This window comes from Peromyscus californicus, unplaced genomic scaffold, assembly GCF_007827085.1.
Source record: "Peromyscus californicus insignis strain IS unplaced genomic scaffold, ASM782708v3 Scaffold_7__1_contigs__length_154581171, whole genome shotgun sequence".
Lineage (NCBI taxonomy): Eukaryota > Metazoa > Chordata > Mammalia > Rodentia > Cricetidae > Peromyscus > Peromyscus californicus.
Window position 1 is genome coordinate 43,505,053 of NW_026294595.1, and position 21,949 is coordinate 43,527,001.

The following is a 21,949-nucleotide window of genomic DNA, read 5'->3' on the forward strand; positions in this document are numbered from 1 at the left end:
AAATCCTATCTCCCCCTATGAATAAATTTATGTGTGGGCAGGGATTCAGATGAAATTTAATTTATGTAGCAAATTTATCTTGCTGAACATATAATAGTGATCTGATAGATCTCTAAATATCTTTATCAAGAATCACAGTATCTGATGTAATTCAAATAAAACCCCTTCTTCAGTAGTATCATTTTTCATTGTCAAATGGAATGAAAAGTTGTCAAGCAGTTTGTTCTCAAATATGGACCTCAGAAAAGAGTCGCTCCATCAAATTATAAGTTGAATGATGCTAACAGGAACATATACTTAAAATGTATTATTACATTTATTTAGTCATTTTGTGTATGCATATGTATGTGTGTGTGTGTGTATGTGTATGTGTGAAGATACATGTGTGTTGTCACACATGGAATCCAAAAGACAACTTGATGGAGCCGGTTTCCTCTTTCTACTTTCTGGGTCCTAGATATTAAGTTCATTTCTTCAGACTTAGTGCCAAGTGCCATTACTCATGGAAGCATCTCACTCCCTTATCACTGCTTTTTCCCTGTACCAATGATGTCATGCTTTAATACTGACATTTGCTAGTAAAAGACTGCCAATAGCCAGTTTTACTTCTTTCCAACCACAGCCTCTTTTTCACAAGGACCACTGTTTTCACTTATTCTGCCTTTAAAAGAAAACAAAGATGATTTATTTGATGGAACTAAGTACTATTTTCCTTGTTCTAAGAAAAAGACTTATCTGAGAATGCCTGGACTGAGAATTGCAAGAACCCAACCCAAGGCATTATTTTAATTTTTGACACATTTTCAAGATGTCATTTTGTGTAGAAGGCAAATAGATACCTGGTATAGAAATATAGAATATAGATACGATAGGATAAAAGGGTAGATTAATGAACCTACTTTTAAAGGGCAACAACTTGTTTAAAATGTTTTACATTAGTATAGATTTTAGTTTATTGATACAAGTTTAAACTTAATTTTGTTATACTCTGCTGTGGGATGGTCTGTATGTCAAATGTGTTGCTGATTGGTCAATGAATAAATCACTGATTGGCAGTGGCCAGGCAGGAAGTATAGGCGGGACTAACAGAGAGGAAAATTGAGAGAACAGGAAGCTGGAGAGGGAGACACTGCCAGCCGCCATCAGGATAAGGAAGATGTAAAGTACCGGTAAGCCACAAGCCACGTGGCAAGGTATAGATTAATAGAAATGGATTAATTTAAGCTGTAAGAACAGTTAGCAAGAAGCCTGCCACGGCCATACAGTTTGAAACCAATATAAGTCTCTGTGTTTATTTGATCGGGTTTAAGCGGCTTGGGACTGGCGGGTGAGAGAGATTTGTCCTGACTATGGGCCAGGCAGGAAAACTCTAGCAACAAATGGCGTCCAACGTGGTGGCAAGAGTTCCCACCTAAAAACTGAGAAAAAAGATTCTAAAACGGAGCTAAAAACAGCTTCCTAATTGTCTCTCTCAAATGAGCGGCAGCTGCCGGTTTGAGCTACTGGCGGGTTCCTAGCGTGCGCGCTCGGCCTGCCGCTTTTGGCGGGAATGAAGCCTCTGCAAGTGGCACATTAAGCTGCATGGTTGATTTAGACTTTGCTAGCACAAAACAAAAAAAAAAAAGAGTATTTTGGGCTGCACGCTGCTTGGATAAAGGCATGGACCCACGATGGCTCCCAGAGCTGGCGGTAATACCACCGCCATGTTGGGAAGCTGAGATGGGCGGAGCAATAGACTCACAATAAGACAGATTCAGATGTAATAGTTTAGAATGTGTGTAAAATATACGTAGGCTTGAAAGAGACAAAGAAGGTGATATATACAGTTATAGAAACAAATACATAGTTTTAAAAAATAAAGTCTTTAAAGAGACAGTAAAATTAATATAAAAAAATAAGCTACGTGAAGATGAATATTACACAGAGAATCTGGATTGTGTTGTCTTTGGGATTTTTAACTGCAGAAAAACATTTGATTGTAAAAGCTGTTGAGTTATGCCAAAATGTATATTTTAAAGGTACCTTGACTTCAAAATTTGGATATAAGGATATGTTGCTTTGGAAAGGAGATTCTGCTTTTGTTTCCATAGAAAGCCAGAGGCTATGGATTTGTTCCAGATTAAGATACATCAGGTTTGACCAGCCAAGACCACCTGAAAGGTCTCCGATGACACCATGGCCCAGATGATCCAACATCCAGAACCGTTTCAAGACAACTGGCTCAGATGATACAGCCTCACGGACTACTCCATGATCCTAAAATTTTCTTTGTTTCCCCAAAAGATACAGCGCCCCCCTCCAGCAGGAAGTAGTAAGAGAAGCTACGCCCAAATTCCCAAATATACCAAGCTGACTTTGGAGATGTGTAAAGGTTAAAACCTTCCTTTTTAAGAGAAGAAAAGGGGAGGTGCTGTGGGATGGTCTGTATGTCAAATGTGTTGCTGATTGGTCAATGAATAAATCACTGATTGGCAGTGGCCAGGCAGGAAGTATAGGCGGGACTAACAGAGAGGAAAATTGAGAGAACAGGAAGCTGGAGAGGGAGACACTGCCAGCCGCCATCAGGATAAGGAAGATGTAAAGTACCGGTAAGCCACAAGCCACGTGGCAAGGTATAGATTAATAGAAATGGATTAATTTAAGCTGTAAGAACAGTTAGCAAGAAGCCTGCCACGGCCATACAGTTTGAAACCAATATAAGTCTCTGTGTTTATTTGATCGGGTTTAAGCGGCTTGGGACTGGCGGGTGAGAGAGATTTGTCCTGACTGTGGGCCAGGCAGGAAAACTCTAGCAACAATACTCTATACCTGTTTATGTAATATACTGTATTAGGCTTATGTAACTCATTTAGATTGTAGTAGATAATTAAAAAATACAGATTAATAATTAGTCTTCTATGATAGTCAAACTTATACTCATGTTAAGTTTTCTAGGTATACATAGATATAATTCAATTAGGTAGGCAATCTTCAAACACTTCATAGACCTACAGAATATGGCATTTAAAATGTTTTAAAAATTTAGACTTTCTGGACAGTGAGACACATCTGTTCCTGGCAGCACAGATTTACTTCAAAGAGAAAGATGAGCATCGAAGACACTCCGTATGGAGTTCATCTTCTTCTTGGCAAAAATAGCCATCTGGGCAAGAAACTGTTCTTGCAGACTGCTTGAAAAAATGTATCGACTGGACATGCAGGACCTATAGGAAGGTGACCACTGAACTTTGTAAGGCAAAATGGTCCTTCAGGCTCCTGCTTTGCAGAGGAAACTGCCAGACATTCTACAGGACACAGAGAGAAGTGACTGAGAGACTCTAGGCCTGTGAGCTGAAGATAGATGCCCCAACTTTACAGAGGAACTTTGGATGATTGTTCAGGCTGCCAGCTGTCTCTGTCTACTCTCGCAAGACTCCCAAAAGTTGCTTGCATCCTTCTCCCGTTTCTCAGGTAATATTATATCCTTCTGAGGTCTTTGATATAGTTGAAGACTAGATAGTTATAATTTCCATAGTTATGATAAAAGATAAGTTAGATATAAAACCTTAGACTCACAAATATAGGATAGATAAAATATCTTCTTTACGTTTGCCAAATATGAATAGACTAGCTATTATAAATAGACTAGATACTGTAACTGTAATTCTTGCTTGATAATTGTTTTGTTATCTGTAATTTTACTTTGTTAAAGTTAAAACCTTCCTTTTTGAAAAAAAAAAGAAAGAAAAGGGGAAGTGCTGTGGATATGGCTCTGTATGCCATGATTGTGTTGCTCTGATTGACTGATAAATAAAACATTGATTGGCCAGTAGCCAGGGAGGAAGTATAGTATAGGCGGGACAGGAGAGAGGAGAATTCTGGGAAGTAGAAGGCTGAGTCAGGAGATGCTGCCAGCCACCACCCCCATGAGAAGCAAAAATGTAAATTACCAGTAAGCCACAAGCAACGTGGCAACTTATTGATTAATAGAAATGGGTTAATTTAAAATATAAGAACTAGATAGAAAGAAGCCTGCCACAGCCATACAGTTTATAAGTAATATAAGTCTCTGTGTGTTTACTTATGTCTGAGTGGCTGTGGGCCTGAGTGGGACTGGAGAAAACTCCAACTACAGATACCCACCTCAATAAGACTCACTTGTAATATATTTATATTCACATTCATATTTTGACTTTTTAAGCTATGCTTACATAAGGTTTTCACTCTTACATAGTTTTTTTTAAAGAATATACACAGACTGACAGGTTTTCTTGTTATTTCTATATCGGCATGCTAATTCATAAAGATAATCTGAGCTTTAAATTATTTCTACTCATACTTTATTCTTTTGAGTTATTGGAAAATTTCTTTGTAATGAGGACATAACAGGACAGTAAGATCAAAAAAAGAAAAATGAAAACGAGATAAACATTGGTGTGTAATTGGAAACACAAAAACTCAACTGTGTTTACCAAAAGTTGGGTTATATAAAGGCCTGTCCTCCCTTAGTCTACAGATAGAATTCTATTTCTAATTTGCATTAATTTGTTTACTTGACCTGAGGTGGGGTGACCCTGTTCACTCTCTCTCTCTGCTCTCTTGAATTTACTATGCTTTATTTTGAGTTTGAATAAACAGTTAATCTTTGTAAACCTCTTACAGACACTTGCAAATAATGTCCACATTAAAAACACTAATATTTGAGATAAATGTAAATTTGGAAAAATTCTCATACTTTCACCTTCATTGTTGTGTCATTAAGAGTTGCAATGTCTTTATTTAATTTGTTACTCACATTTTAAGCACAGGATAAAACATTGTATCTAAACCCTAAAAGCAAACATATGCTTGTTGATATTTTTTTTTCTCATTGTCAAAATTAAAAAAGAATGAATGCAGTCATTTGTTTGATATAGTACTACCACTCAAATATGGAGGAAAGTTCTTTAACTGCTAGGGAAGGGCTTACGTCAACTCTGCACACAAAACATATTTCTAACAACATTCTAAAGATACTGGGTAACAATTAAACCCAAATGTTTTTCAAACAAAAATTTTTATTAATTTAAAATTTAAGAAGGTAAATTGGTCTCTTTTTTCTGTTCTTAAATTGCTACTAAGTTTTACTTTGAATTTAAAGTACTAATTCTCACTGTTTTGAGATTAGTAAAATATTTTAGATCCATTTTGGCATTTATTAGGCTATTAATAAATCTTTAACTTATTAAATCCCAAACGGACTAGTTAATTACAAACTGTGTATATTTGTACCCGTGAACCTCAGGAGCTAAATTATACACGTGTCCTTTGATCTATGGAATCCATATATACTTGGCAGGCTCGCTTAAGAGTTGAGATGAAGGAATGTACAAACCGCATTGCGTTTGAAATACGCACTTTGCCTTGCCCACTAGGGCATTCCAAAATCACTTAAAACTGCAATCTTGATGCTAAGAGCATTTTCCCTTCACAGTGGATTTATGCCACATTTCTTGCTTTTAAAGATCTTCTCTGGTACAGAAAGTGATTTTGACCTTGAAGGTGAAAAAACACAACACAGAGCAAGCAAAGCATGCTCGGTGTGTCTATGGGAGGAATGGATTGGATGGCTTCTTCTCATGCTCAGCTTTAACTTTTATCACGAAATGTTTTTATTCTGAGACCAGATTTCTTACAGGAATCTTATTTATGGATATTAATGAGAGTTTAACTTTGAAGTGATTAAGATAAATCAATCTGGAATGCCATGGTCAAAAGATATATAATATACTGTTGCATTCACATAGAGATGCAACAGAGAAAGCACTCATCTATAAACTGAGTGTGTGCCGACCTATGAGCAGAGCATGATCTATTTTAAATCTTAGCCTTTTACTGAACTGATACATATATGCAGACATATATGAATGAGACCCCTGATACTCTGTTTGTCAGTTATTATTGACTCAATGGGTTAAAATACTTGGCAAAGCATTTTAAATGGAGGAAACGGATTTGGAGTGTGGGAAGGAAGATGTATTTATTTTTATTTTTATTTTTCTTTCTTTATTTTTGTTTTTTCGAGACAAGGTTTCTCTGTATAGCTTTGTGCCTTTCCTGGAACTCACTCTGTAGCCCAGGCTGGCCTTGAACTCACAGAGATCCACCTGGCTCTGCCTCCCAAGTGGTAGGATTAAAGGCATGCACCACCATTGCCCGGCTGTTTGTTTTTTTAACACTTCAAATCCCTTTCCATGGACATTGTAGTCAGGATTTTCCCACTCTTGTGTCTCTGTGCTGTTTCTTCCCCTTTTTTCACTACAAATCCCCAAAATATCTCAATGCAGCCATTGCTAGTTTCAATAACAGCCCCTACTCCTAAAAGTGGGAATTATCCACTTGACACAAAAACTTGTTACAAAAGCTTGAGTCATTATTAAATTGACATACTCCATAGCCTAAATTATATCGTACGCTAACGGTATCTTTCCTGGACAACTACCTACCAAAATACCCCATGGTTTCCCTTGATCATGGTGTATATGCCAGCAAATTTTTGTGAGGAATCGACTGTCGTTGACATACTGATGTCTTTAAAGCATTTGGACTATGAAAACTCTAAAGATGCTGTACTATTTTGGGGACTTCCATCAAAGCTTGAACCACAGATTCCTTGTTTTAGATTTCTTTGGAATTGTCTTACAAAATTGTCCCTTTCCTTAATGTATAATACCATTGTTATATCCCAGTAAAAAATACATTCATAACACACAAATTACTGAACACCACAGCCAGCAACACAGTAAATAAGAATGCATTGGTTGGTGAGAAATAGTAATAGTAAGTCAGTCCAAGTCAGGGACAGCCCTAATATCCACTAACGTTTTAGGTTAATATCTTAAAGTAAGATCTCATGGACTGAATTGTATTCCCCCACCTGTCCTCTGTTCCATCTTCAAATAATGAATATATATATATATATATATATATATGAAGGTGGGGCTTGTTAATGCACCCTACAGAGCGAATGAATCATGAAGCTAAGGCTATAATCCAATAGAGTGAAGCCCTTAAAAGTTGGGGAAGAGACAACAGATCTATTTCTGTTCATGTGCACATATCACAGACAGTCTTTGTAAAGACTCAAGGGAGGTGTCCATCTACAACCTTAGGAGATGGCCCTCACCAAAAACTGACCCTGTGATACCATGGTTTTGGATTTTCTACTTTCCAGAATTGTGAATAAATAAATTTTGGTTATGTAAGCCCACATAGAACTACAACATAATGTAATTTTGTGAAGAACAGTATGGATCACTTCTTTTGAAAGTTTACTTCTATGTATTTGAGCTGAGGTAATACACAGAAAAAATATGAATACTTATAGACAAAGGCTCCAGGTGCCACCTTCATTCTTAAGCATCCAAAGCTATTTTTATTTATTAATTTTTTTACTGGAAAAGTTACAATAACATGCCCCTCCTTTGTTAATTGTAAGGATTAAGTAACCTTATAATGATGCTATTTTTGTTTACTATTTGTTAGTAATTTAACAGATATTCTTTAATAAGGATGAGAAAAATCACACATCAGTATACTATACTTTGATTTGTCATTCACCTCCCTGTTATTAAATCTTTTGTTTCTCAATAAAATAATATTTGACGATATGCCAAATATGTTCTACAAATCATCAATACAGACAATACAAACCACATATATATTTGTACATATATATGTATACATTTTTACCTCCCCAATTTACAGAATCTTACCTCTTTGCTTTCTTCTAGATCTGATTCACTGCTGAAGTCCTCTGTGTTTAAGTTCTCAAAGTCAGACTCTCCCACAGCAATGGGAACAGTCACGGTGAGACTGGGGTTGTTTATGAACGACATGTAATCACTCTCATCAATGATATACTTTTCCACACTGCTGCCAGTCCCTATGCCACTTGTGGTTCCATTCACATCTTTCAGACAGTCCAGATCTTTCCCAATTTCTGTCGTGTGGTTAGATATACAATTGTCTTTTCTGTTGTTTAGATCATCAAGTGGCTTAATTTCATCTAAAATCTTCTGTTTCCTAACAAAGGACTGCTGGATAAACTCATATATTTTTCTTTTTACATAAGCTATTCCCTTGTGCATCCTGTCCACAGCAATTTGAAGATTGTTCATTTCATTGTCATCATCAGTGGCTGCAAGGTTGTCTGCACTAAATGAGCTCAGAAGCAAGGCCAGAAAGAGGTTCAGGACCTTGAAAATAGACATAGGTACACGTTCACCAAAACACAGAGAAGAACAGAGATTTCTATTCCCTTAGGTGTAGAAATAATCTAAAGCTATATGAGCAAGAGACACAGCAGTCATTAGAAGTCAGGTGGGCTAAGATCAGAGCACATGCTGCATATCATGAGGCCTTGGGTTCAACACCCAGCCCTGGAAAAATGTTGGGCATTCAGAATTTGTGATACGGCTCCATCTCTATAAAACAAAAGCATTCTTCCTATTGCTCTGAAGATTTCCCACACATGAAATGAAGAATTAAATGAATTAATTTATCATTATATGTAAAGTTGTATGAGTAAAAGAAAATAAATTTACTGATACAATGTAACAGTTTTAAATTTAAAAATCATTAATATTTGCAAATATTCATTTACATATACTTTGGCATTTCTTTCTTGGTGGTTTTATGCTGTTGACTGTTAACAGAAATAAAATCATGATTATTACCAAATTTAAAATTAAAAGCTTAAGTTCTCAGAACATTCATTAACCATTTTTTTTGACAGGGTTTCTCTGTGTAGTCCTGGCTGTGCTGGCCTGGAGCTCACAGAGATCCACCTGCCTCTGCTTCCTGGGTTTTGGGATTAAAGGTATTCGCCAGCAGTGACCATTCTTGTCAACACTATTCTATAGCAAAAGACCACACACACACACACACACACACACACACACACACACACACACACACACACATATATGTGGCAGATTTATGAAAAATTTTAATAATTCTATGCAATTTGCAAAATAAATGTGATGAAATGATTGACATAAGATGGAGTTGAGGATAAAAATTATAGATAATGTTGGTGTGCATACATTTTAAAACTGTATTTCTATATTACCATAATATATTGTGATAGTATTTGTTTCAGAATAAGAATATGAACATATCGAAGATCAGAGGCATTTAAAATTAATGATGATAAAAGTTAGTTTTAATAAAAGGGGTATCACTCTGTTATGCTATTAATATATATCTTAAATGCATATCGAATTTGCATACATACCACAAGGTTCCCAATCACCATGACCATCATGAAGACAGTAAGGCACATGGCTTGGCCAGCGACCTCCATGCAGTCCCACATGGTCTCTATCCACTCTCCACACAGCACACGGAACACGATCAGGAAGGAGTGGAAGAAGTCGTTCATATGCCAGCGTGGGAGTTTGCAGTCACTGGCAATTTTGCAGACACAATCTTTATAACTTTTGCCAAACAGCTGCATGCCAACCACGGCAAAAATGAAGACAATGATGGCCAACACCAGGGTCAGGTTTCCCAGTGCGCCCACTGAGTTACCAATGATCTTAATGAGCATATTCAGTGTGGGCCAGGATTTTGCCAACTTGAACACTCGGAGCTAGAAAATGAGAACAAATTAATATACATTATGATCTTCATAAGCATTATAGTGAGATTTACTAAGGAATAAGGGGGTGCAGTTCATTGACAGACCACTTCCCTATCTTGAATGCAGCCATGAGGTCCATAGCACTACATACCCCTAAAAAATCCTCCTATAATATCTTGCTCTAACTTTCTCAGATTCATGATTAACATTTGGATCCTCCCAGAAAGAATCTAACTTTTCCAGCTTTTAATTATATAGATCATCTTCTTTGAAAGTGAATTCTTAATTGTATATTGGAACCTATGTTCTTTAATTTGCTTCTCTGAGACCCACCAAATTTCATACTGTCTTATTAACATGTGGATGTGAATAATTTCTGTCAAAGAACTCATTTGTCAAGAAGGTTCTAAGTAGCATTACATTGAGCCTGATATAAATAGAAAAAATATTTGTATCTATTAATATTACATTGGAGTAAAGATATAAACAAATACACATATATTGTAAACCTGGCATGTTTACTATGACTCCTCTTTGATCTTCAGGGCAATGTATATGAATTACTGCCTATGCTTAATAGTACTATATGAATTACTGCCTATGATTAATAGTACTATATGAATTACTGCCTATGCTTAATAGTACTATAAACTTTTTAGTTTTTGATGGAATAGATTTTTCTAGAATTAAAATTGCGTGCATACCTTTTATGTGAATGTCATCCACTGCTACCAAAGGCTATTTACACTTTCAAGTTATTATTAAAATATTGACCATTTCTGTTAAGCATACTTCTTCAGTTCGAAAACATTAATTGTACAAGTCATTAGAAACAATACTTTGTCAACATAGCAACAAAAACATTAGCATTCACATGACAGGACTAGTGACAGCTCAACTTCTAAGTATGTGCAAGGTTCTGTGTTATGTAACCCAGCACTGCAAACTAATAACTGATAATATTAATGAAGTTTACATGACTAAACTTTTCAGAATAAAGCTGTTTTTGAAATAAATACCTGAAGAGATATCACTCCCATTTAGAAGCATCAAGTTACACAAAATCTTAAGAAGTTAATGGTTGTGTGGGAAAGTCTATGGAAGTGTTATGAAAGAACACCATTGGGGAAAACAATTACTATTATTATTATTGGTTTTTCAAGACAGGGTTTCTCTGTGTAGCTTTGCGCCTTTCCTGGATCTTGCTCTGTAGACCAGGCTGGCCTTGAACTCACAAAGATCCGCCTGTCTCTGCCTCCCAAGTGCTGGGATTAAAGGTGCGCACTACCACCACCCGGCAACAATTATTATTGCCACTCTCTTGTTTACCAGTCGAAATGAACGGAGAACAGACAATCCTTCCACATTGGCAAGGCCAAGTTCTACCAGGCTTAGTGTCACAATGAAACCATCAAAGATATTCCATCCTTCTTGGAAATAATAGTACGGGTCCATGGCAATGATTTTCAGGAACATTTCTGCCGTGAAGATCCCAGTAAAAACCTAAGATCAAAACAAAATTACTAAAATTCTATCAGATAATAATTATGGTAAGTATAGCATATTTTCCTTAGGATAAAAGGCTTAGGCTACTTTTCCATTACTGATCCTATTACTATCTTACTAGTAGAGGCAAATTTAGTTGACAAGGCTGGGTTGCATTAGTTTACTGTATTACCCTCACAGAAGCTCCAATAACCAGGTAGTGTCAATACCATAATTATTACAGGGAAAGAAAACAATATTGCAAGGTGTTTAAAATGTCCATCTTTTATCAACCAACTAGAAAATGGCTAATTTAGAATTTGGGCACCAATGCACAATTTTGATACTATTCATCCCATTAAATTGATATTATTCATTCCACTAAATTGCCTTTCTTTCCAGACCTCATATAACCTAGATGACAAGATTTTCATAAACAGGTTATTTGTGAGATTATTCTTATTTCCTTCAAATGAGATAGTTATTGTTAATGTGTATCTTGTGTTATAATGTGATCATCACTATCATTATAATTAGTTACATGCATAAAAAGTATATTTCCATAATGTAAATAGTAGAAATTTAAAAATACAAATACACTATAGGATATGCATATTTTAATTTTCTATATTGGCAAAATCCTAAAATTCCTCCTAAATACTGTATTAAAAGCATGTCATACTTTATATGGTTCTTCCTTCAAATAAAAACTGAGATTTCTAAGTTGATTCAGCTGGAAAACATTTTAATAACTTATGTTTTAAAGTAAAAAAAGGAGAGTATTAAGTGGAAACATTCACTAAAAGTGGGCTTAATGATCATATTATATACAAAATGCACTGGGCCCTTTCAATATTTCATGATCTGTATCTAGAACAGATCTATGAAACAGAACATAGACTCCCTAGACTCCAGAAGGAGAAAAAAGGGAGACACTTTTATGTTGTTGATCACTTTGAAAGAACACATGACCTTATTTGAACTGTGTAGAGTAAGGACACAGTGATGCTATCACTCAAAGAAAAACATGGCCTTAAATTCTGAAACACTTCACATTTTCAAAACTTTAGAAACATCACTATTGACTTTTTAGTCATTATTGCAGGTCTATGCCTATTTCTCAGTTTTTTCACAGACATTAAAGGCTATTATTTCTCAAAAAGCAGTGCTCACAGACAGCTGGATGTAATTGCCTCAGGGATGTAGGAATTGTGGTTGAAAGAGTGCTAATAAGCCACTAAATGTAGTAAACAGTTTCCCAAGCAGAAAATTTGAATACTGAACACATTTACCTTCTTGTATGCTTACCAAGTTTCCTACTGTAAGCACATTATTGAAATGATCCGTCATTGGGTAGTGCTCCATGGCCATGAAAAGGGTATTTAACACAATACAGATGGTTATGGCCAGATCAACAAATGGGTCCATCACAACCAGGTTGACAATATGTTTGACTTTAAGCCAATATGGGGAACAGTCCCAAATTAAGAATATGTTGGAAAATTTATACCAACAAGGTGGACATTTCTGCCTTGATTCTTCTAGTTCTAGATTTAAAAAAAAAGAAGGAAGAATGCTAAATGACTACCTTCTAAGTGCAAATATTTATTTTAGATCCATTAAACATACTTTCAGTAGCAATCATATTTCTGTTTTCTGCAAAGATAATTACTTGATATAATAATATAGATACCATCAGACATGTACATAACATAGAGGTAAGAAATAAATCATTTTCCTTTTTTACATAGACCCTGCTTCTTAACACTTGGCTGCTAGTAAGGTTGTTGGTTATACAGGTGAAGTTTCAACAGGAACATAGCTTTGGGTAATTTACTCTATGCAAAATCCTGTGTTACTGACAGGCTGCTCATTTGTAAGATTTAGGGCAAGGATTAATGTGATACATCATCATTTAAATATGCTTTTATTTTGTGGAAATGACTTATTCATCTCTCTAATCTTAAAATTATTTTGGATCATGACGGAAGGAACCATGTTGCTGAAATTTGTAGCTAATTACAACAGAAGATTTCTGACTGATGAATTAGAAATCTCTCACTGTTCCCATGTACTACTAAGATATTAAGAGTTCAGAGTCCAGTACATTGAATTGAATATTCAACACTTTCAGAATGCATGAACACCCATTTAATGGTAGAGAATTTCTTTTTTCCTTTTTTTTCTGTGAGTGTGATTGCCAACATATAAATAGAGATATTTGACTCCAGTAAGATAATGAAAGTTTATTGAAATAATGGTGATGGGGCTTGTTACAAACCTTCTACTGTATTTGTTAAGATGCTGGCTATACTCATTGCCCTTTGCCTTTGGGAAGGATCTTCTAGAAAGTCCATGGAAACATGGAAAGAACTTGACCTCCTCTTTCTCATTTCAGTTTCAGTGGTTGTTCCCTGTAAAGAAAATGCTGAGGCATTAAATGATTAACTTGAGCAATATGGCACACAAATAAATGGAGAAAGTGATTTTCATGAAACACATGCACCGTGCATTTTCATATTTAATTGCTGATGGCAGATATTGGTGACTTATTGAATCATTAACCTGGAATATTTAAGCTGCTAACCATATAGTCATAAAAGAAAATTTAAATGTTTGACCCCTTGGTTTTATAATTTTATGAAATATGTGATATGTAATTATAATATAGTTGGTAAAGATTGTCATAGGCATATTTAAGTTGTTTTCAATTGAAGAACAAATTGTTAAATCCTAATGCCTTAAAAAGTCATATAGATGGCCAAGCCATTTCACTTTTGAGAAAGTAGCCATTTCATTTTAAGAAAATACCAAAGACTATAGCACACTTAGCTGTAGTCATCTGATTTTCTAGATATAAGACATAGATGGTCATTGATAATACAAAGTATATTCTAAAAATCCATACATATGATGCAGTGTCAACAGTTTCATCCAGGGTACCAAAGCAATAAGTCATCTAATTTAAACTTAGTCATGCTCATCATGCTGATATATTCCAAGTGAGTGTACAGTTTAAGAGGAAGTATCCTTTGTTTGGAAAGTTCTTGTCTGAATGTACAGTAACAAACACACAATACTCCTTTGTTACACAGACAATTATTTTATCGGGATTAATAATTTATTGGTGTCTCTTTGTGTAGAATGGCTTTATGAATACCTATATCAGCATTTTTAGTACAACAAATATCAACCCTGGAAATTTTAGGTAATGATGAAGCTATCTATGCACAGTGTTTTTGAAAATCTCAACTAAAACAAAGATAAACTAGAAAGTCTGATGGGAAGATTTACTATATGCCCTTTACACTTAAAAGCCATTTATTTACTCTTATAATAGGGCATTAGGGGTGATGTCTCCATATCTAAATTCAGTATGGGTACATAGCAAATCAACCAAGGCAGTCATTATTGTTCAATTAATCCTTAGCATATACAGTAGGTAATGCATTCGCGTTTGTGCAAGGAGTGCCGAGGCTTTAAGGTTTAGTTGGTTAGTCTATTAAAGGTGCTACAAGATGCAGGGCATTCTCAGCTTGACCAACCAGGAATCATTCTCAAGAGTTCCATTCTGTAGAAACACTGGCTGGTGCAGCAATCATGGGCCAGCCATGCCTGAGCTATGTAAAACTTTCTTACATTGTCATCAGTAGCTGGCTTATCTATTATCACCTCTGGCAGAAGCTGTCCAACTGGAGACGTAGGAACTGAGGGTCCACCAACCAAGGAAACCACACCGTTGCAATCCACCGTGCTGTGCATCTTTCCATTTGCTGGAAACACCGCCAGCATCCGGGATGACCTGCTGGTTTGACTCAGGTTACTGTTGCGGCGTTCTCCATGTCTTCGGGGAACAAATAGTGAATCTCTCCGGCTCTCATTATCCTCAAAGGTGCTGTGCTCATCGTCTGCAAAGTCATTTTCAGACCCCACATCCTTTGCTCGCCCTCTAAAGCTGAAAAGGCTTGTTCTGCTATTGCGTCTTGGGGAAAACAGGGAACCACGGATGCTCAGCAGAGACTGAAGCGTTGACACAAACAACAAAAAGGAAAATAATATTAAAACAGCCCGTTGAAATAGTTCTGCAAGATTAAGTTGAAAGAAATTTAATCATTTGTTAGAGAAGGTATCACATTCCTTTTGATTAATATAATTCATAGGCATTCAGATGAAATTAAATTATCTCTGTACATTATTGTTTCTAGCCATTGATATTAAATAACAGATAGCTGGCATGCAGCCTAAAGATAACGGGAGAAAAATACCCAGTCACTATCTCTCAAGTTTAAAGAGAAACACCCTTAAGAATCTCTCTATGGATGAATCCACTGGTGATGAACACGGACAGCAGGGCTGTGACTGATTTTCACTTCTCTTTCCCTTCAGATAATTCCTACAGCAGCTCTCACAGACTATTTTAGTTCACCTTCCTAATACCACTTCCTTTTTTTCTGATTCACCTGTAAAATAGGGTATCTGTAGAACCAGAAGTTAAACATTCTGAAATTCTGATTGGTGCACTTTTCTGTAAAGTTTACTGTGACAAGTATTTTCAGAAGTTCATGGGACACTTAATGAACAAGTTATTGGAAGAAAACCAACATAATGTTGTTAATTAGCCAAAGGCATATTTCTGAGTAGCTAACTCCTAGTCTACATTTTGTGGATGCTTTTAGAAGATCTGAGGACTGGAAAATTAAATGTCATTAATTACAGGCAATTATCAGAAGGCACATTCAACATGAAAATCCAGTTCTCCTGACTTCGAACCCTCTGTTTTCCAAAGCACCTAAGAACATATTTACGTATGTGTGGAGGGGAGTAAAGCTTTCACATAACTATATGGAGAAAAAGCAGTTTTAGGCATAATGCAACAATAGTCAATTGAGTTGATGAAAACTCCTACGTCTGTTTCAATTCTTCATCAGAGGACTCAGCAGTGCGTACCTGGTGTGGGGAAGAGTACCTCTTTTCATAGGTCAGTCTGTTCCCTTCTATGGAGAAGCGAAAGCCTTTCCTTCTGACGCTGTCTTCAGACTCAGACTTGTGGAATTCATCCTCGTCTTTCTCTTCCCCTCCAGACTGCTCTTTCTGTTTTCTTTTCTTCCGCCGATTCCGTCTTTCCTTAGCACTCTTCGAACTCAACTTGGAGGCTTCTGAAGAGCTATCTGAGAGCCTACCTGCTGCACTGGGCTCTCTGGAGTGTTCTGAGGCAGTTGCAGCTGCTGCCTGCTATATAGAGGAGGAAACGTTTTAGTGTGGTACAAGAAAAGACTGCTTAAGAGCTTTCTTCAAGTTGCTCAAGTTTTGCTATCATTTACAAAACACTAGCTAACTGAGGCAAATATCATCTAGAAGATGTTTTCTGGGTGTGAAGGGAATTTTTTTTCTTTCTTTTAACTAACAATGACTTTCAGAAATAATCTACTTTCCCTCATGGTAACATTTATTAAGTCTGCATTGTGCTACATTGATCACATGTTCATAAAGATTCATTGGGCATTAAAAAAGAAAAACCTATAGGACCCAATCTATTCTAGTAATTAGTATTTAATGGCCATTATCTTCATTTTTCTGAAAAACAAACTGGAACATGGAAGAAGAACTGAAGAGTCACTCAAGATCCTATTCGAAGTTGGAAATGTGATAGCAAGCTCAGGTCTTCTCCAGTTTCTGAAAGTGTTCAATAACTTCCATATATTATCAGTTGAAGTTATGAAAGGTATCCCAACCCCTTCCTCACTCCTCCATAATACTATTGTCCACAAGAAGGAGAGGGGGGTCAATAACTTTCCACTAAGCAACAGAAGGTGGTCAATTCTCCAAAAGTTGCCCCAACCACCTTCATCTCAACAGTGACTCTCCCTAGTTGTAAGAGTATGGGAGAAGACAAATGCTGTGTGGTCACAGCTTGTTTGGTTATGAAGCTGCACTTTTTAGTCATTGTTATTCCCACAATATCCTCAATACAGAACTGTGGTAAATGAATAAGCATGCTTGAAGGAACTCTTTCTGTATGATCAAGATGGCTCTGAATATAATTTGATTTGAATGAAATTTTATTTTATTAGTTGTAACACGATTGCTAAATGGTCTTATTAATAAAAAAAAACCCAGAGCCAGACATTGGGGTAAAAGCTGAAAGATCAGAGTGGCAGAGCAGCAAGCCACAAGTCTTATCCCTGTGAAATCCTCTGCTGAAAAAGAGCAAGCTCCTCTCTCCACCTTGCCTTATCACTTCCTCTCTCTGCCCGGCTCTATCACTTCCTGTCTGTTTGTACAGACCTCCAGACCTGGTTAACTCATGGCTAGCTCCTCCTTCTGATTTTCGGGCAAGCTTTATTTTGTTAGAGCACAAATAAAATATCACCACATTTCCTTTTTTTGTCTAAAATAAAATAATTTTATAACTAATAAAAGAAAAATAATATACAATAAGTACAATAAATATATACAATATACACAGGCAATAAATACATCAACAATGTGTAGTCAGTTTGCATTTGACAAATTCAGAGAAAATACTCCATTATCTATACTATCTTTGTGAATCCAAAGGATTGTATCTAATTCACCTTCTATCCTAATTTGCATTACCAACCAAAAACTGTCTTTTGATGTCTTTCGAACTTATACACTTTACACTTCTTTAGTGAGTTTCTTTTCTGAATTTCTTAATAAGGAAAACTATAATTATAGCTATCTAATCTTCAACTCCCTCAGAGACTCCAGAAGGAAATCATATTAACTGAGTAAGCAGGAAGTGCAAACAAGTGATTTCCAAAAAGGAGATATTACATAGATATGATAGAATAAAAGGGTAGATTATTGAATCTACTTTCAAAGAGCAACAACTTGTTTAAAATGTTTTACATTGCTATGGATTTTAGTTTATTGATACAAATTTAAAGTTAATTTTGTTATACTATATATATTTCTACTCTTGTTTAATGTATTATGTTTATGCAGCTCATTTAAAATTGTAATGTATAATTAAGAAATACAGATTAATAGTTAATCATCTATGATAATCAAACTTATAGCCATGTTAAGTTTTCTATGTATACGTAGTTATATTTCAATTAGGTAGGTAATCTTCAAACACTTCAAAGACCTATAGAATATGGCATTTAAAATGTTTTAAAAACAGGATTTTCTGGACAATGAGACTTGCCTGCTCCTGATAGCACCGATTTACTTCAAAGAAGATGATGAGCGTCAAAGAAACTTCATATGGAGTTTATTTTCCTTATGGCAAAAGTTAGCCATTTGGGCAAGAAACTATTCTTGCCTGGACTACTTGACAAAATGTATCGACTGGACATGTAGGAACCATGGAAAAATGACCACTAAATTTTGCCAAAACAAGACGAGATGGTCCTTCAGTTTCCTGCTTCACAGAGGAGACTGACAGATATTCTACAGGATACAGAAGTGACTAAAAAACTCTAGGCTGAAGATGGATGCCCCAACATTACAGAGGAATTTTGGGTGACTAACCAGGTAGCCAGCTGTCTCTGTCATTTTAGATTTTTGGAAGTTGCTTACAATGCACTCCCTGTTTACTTAGGCAATATTATATTCTTCTGGGGTCTTTGTTGTAGTTGAAGACTAGTTACAATTATAATTTTTGTTGGTTGTGATAAAAGATAAATTAGATATGAAACTTTAGACTCACAAACATGGGATAGATAGAATATTTTCTTTAATTTTGTCAAACACAAATAAACTAGATATTATAACTGCAATTCCTGCTTGATAACTTGTTCTATTATATGTAATTCTGCTATGTTAAAGTTAAAACCTTCCTTTTTGATTCGATAGAAAAGGGAAAGTGCTGTGGGATGTCTTTCTGTATGCTGTGAATATGTGTTGCTCTGATTGGTTGATAAATAAAGCTACATTGGCCCATGGCAGGGCAGCTTAGAGGCAGGTGGGAAATCCAAGCAGATATATGGAGAGAAGCAAAGGTCTGTGTTGTGGAACAAGACCCATTTGAACTGCTTAGTACCTGTGCAGCCTCCTGCTGCTTCTTAAGTTGCTCCAACATCTGCTGAAACTCTGCCTCTTTCTGTTCAGCCTCCTCCAAGGTGGCCTGATTCTGTTCCTCATAGGCCATGGCTACCACAGCCAGGATCAAGTTTATCAGGTAGAATGAGCCCAGGAAAATCACCAGCACAAAAAATATCATGTATGTTTTCCCAGCAGCACGCAATGTCTAGAAACAAGAATACCAGAATTACTTTCACAATTATTTCAGTACCTGGTGACTGTGTGTCTGGCAGAACTCTGACAAAATTAACAATTATGTCACTTCACTATTTCTTTAACCTCTATCTCTGTTCTTCTTTGACTTATACAGTCATAAACATTGTAAGGGATTCTTAGATTCACCAAGACTAAAACAGTTGATGGAAAACAATGGGCACCTCCACCAAAACCTGAGCCTTTCATAGAAGAGATCAAAAGAAAGAGATAATGCTTGAGAAGGAGACAGGGCTGAAGGGAGATTTGTCTTTTGTTCAGGAGAAATTGTGTCTAAGAAGAATGAGAAATAGCATTTGAGTCATGGAGAAACAGAACAGAATCACTCTTCTTAGCTTTACCCCATTCAATATGTGTTGTAATAAGTGGGATAGAGAAGCCGACATCCCTGATCTCAAGTTATACTTTCTCTACTATATCACGTTTTGGTTTGCATTTCATGATTCTGTTTGTATTCTTATATGCTTCTACTTAAATGCAGTAAGTATCTTTCAAATTCTCACCAGTTGGTAAAGATTTTCCCAGAAGTCCTGAGTCATGAGTCGAAACAGGGACAAAAATGCCCAGCTGAAGGTATCAAAACTCGTGTAACCATAATTAGGGTTTCTACCAGCTTTTACACACACATATCCTTCTGGACATTGGCTGCAAATGGGGAAAAAGAAAGTATGACAAGACATTCTGTTGTCTTTTTATTCTGGTAGAAGCCTATAATTATAAAATGATCTAGTCACTACTTAAAGGACACAAGGGTGTGGAATCCAACTTCCTGATACATTTCCCACCTTTGACTTCATAGTATATTACTAGCTGCTAGGTGTTGCTGTTGCTAAGAAACCATTCTTCCTCACCGCAGAATCATAGCTTGATACTTACATCAGGGAAATAGCATAACAGATCAAAGTATTGCTTCTTGCTTTACAGAAGAAATTATTAACATTTAGATTATATTCTTTTTTATTTATACTATAATAACTGAAAATTAGTATGCATAAAGTTAGTTGCTGTTATCAGTGAATTTCTACACAAAGAGATACACATATATATGGGAACAAACCACACATACTCACATCTCACACAAATGATTGGCTTACCCTGCATCAGAGCTATTTCCACACAGTAGTGCATCTAAAAAACCCTCCAGGAAATAATGATATCCTGTTTGAAAAAAAGAAAGTCACATGACACACACTTGTACTGTGGAAAACACTAAAAGACTAGGGAAGTTAGGTCTTAGTTTCTTCAAGTGATTTTAAGCATAACACATTATTCACTTAAACACAGGAGTTTTTCCCCTTTCTCCCTTCAAATCTTACTATTATATTAAGGGTATTGATACTCAATGGTACAAGATTTTCTTCATCGTTAATGTAAAATTAGTGACAACCATGTGTACTCATGGGACATTTATGGGAATGTTTCAGTATTTTCTACTTTCATGAAATAAATAAGTGTCACCAGCAGAAGGAGATTAGAATGACAGGCATCTCGAAATTACTACATATTTCAAAATAAAAAGATGATATATTTTCCTGTTTCCCTTCCATATGTAATATCATTAGTAAATTCTTAAAATTAATCATAATTTACATTTATCAGATTCTAGAATTCTAGTAGCTTATAGTGATTCATAAACTCGATCAACTATATGAATATTATAATGAAATGAAATATTTTAGAATGGAATGAAAACAAATGCTATTTTTTACAAATAAATGAAAATTTTAGAAAAACAATTAGAATAGGTGAGCATTGCATCATATCACTGTTTCTCAGTTTTAATAAGTCTCTCCTTCCTTTCAGTAGCAACTTAAGAAACCATGTCTTCAAGGCTTTCCTCAACCATTCATTTCTTTCCCATCAAAGATTGACAATGAAGAACCCCCCCCCTCACCATGTATCAAGTAGCATGTACACACATGATATTCTCAGTATACTCACTATGATTGTACCCACTTATTCAAAGTACTATCAATACTAAAAATAAAGCCACACTCATTATTCACTATTGCTTGCATTGGACTTTGTAGTCTTTCAGTGAAGTTTACTGAATGGACAGATAGGGATGACAGAAATACAGAACACATTGGATTAAATAATCATTATTGGATTTTTGTAAAAAAAAATACTTCCCAAATGCTAATTTTCCAGAGAAATTCATTACATATGATATTATAAAGGATACAGGGAAAATAAGGGAAAGCATCATTTATATTTCCAAACATGGACCGAAGAATCTGGCATAGGGTTTTTAGGTTTTTAAAACTTTTGGAATCAGACCATATTCTAACACACACCTCTGATGGAAGCCTTATATCTCATCAGAGGCCAGGCCAACTTCCTGAAAACCAGAAGCCTTCTGTCCCATCAGAGGCTGGCCAGGCCAGCATCCTGAACCTCAGAGACCAGGCCAACTCCCTGAAAATTAGGCAGAAGCCAGACCAGATGAACCCCAGAGGACTGCCAGCCAGGTCAGTAACTATGCACATAGCCAGAACTCTAGCCCTAAACTTGGGCAGCAAACCCCTGCTGGACTAGAGGCCATCCAGGCCATCAGAAGTCCAGTCCCCAATGCAGATGGAGATTCTCTGCTCA

At 36.0% G+C, this 21,949-nt stretch overlaps 1 protein-coding gene across 4 annotated transcripts in view; it reads right to left on the minus strand.

The window, feature by feature from the left end:
* LOC128101828 (sodium channel protein type 1 subunit alpha) overlaps window positions 1-21,949 on the minus strand; it is a 133,207-nt gene that overhangs the window by 29,607 nt on the left and 81,651 nt on the right. For 2 of the 4 annotated variants that reach the window (XM_052725225.1, XM_052725222.1), the window contains exons 8-17: window positions 20,449-20,512; window positions 19,858-19,999; window positions 19,101-19,307; window positions 16,037-16,321; window positions 14,729-15,109; window positions 13,371-13,503; window positions 12,398-12,636; window positions 10,934-11,107; window positions 9,257-9,613; window positions 7,734-8,216 (exon numbers count right to left, since the gene is read on the minus strand). In XM_052725225.1, the coding sequence (XP_052581185.1) occupies window positions 7,734-8,216; window positions 9,257-9,613; window positions 10,934-11,107; window positions 12,398-12,636; window positions 13,371-13,503; window positions 14,729-15,109; window positions 16,037-16,321; window positions 19,101-19,307; window positions 19,858-19,999; window positions 20,449-20,512 (2,465 nt within the window). The remainder of the gene's footprint in view (window positions 1-7,733; window positions 8,217-9,256; window positions 9,614-10,933; window positions 11,108-12,397; window positions 12,637-13,370; window positions 13,504-14,728; window positions 15,110-16,036; window positions 16,322-19,100; window positions 19,308-19,857; window positions 20,000-20,448; window positions 20,513-21,949) is intronic. The other 2 variants (XM_052725224.1, XM_052725223.1) reach the window with 2 other exon arrangements.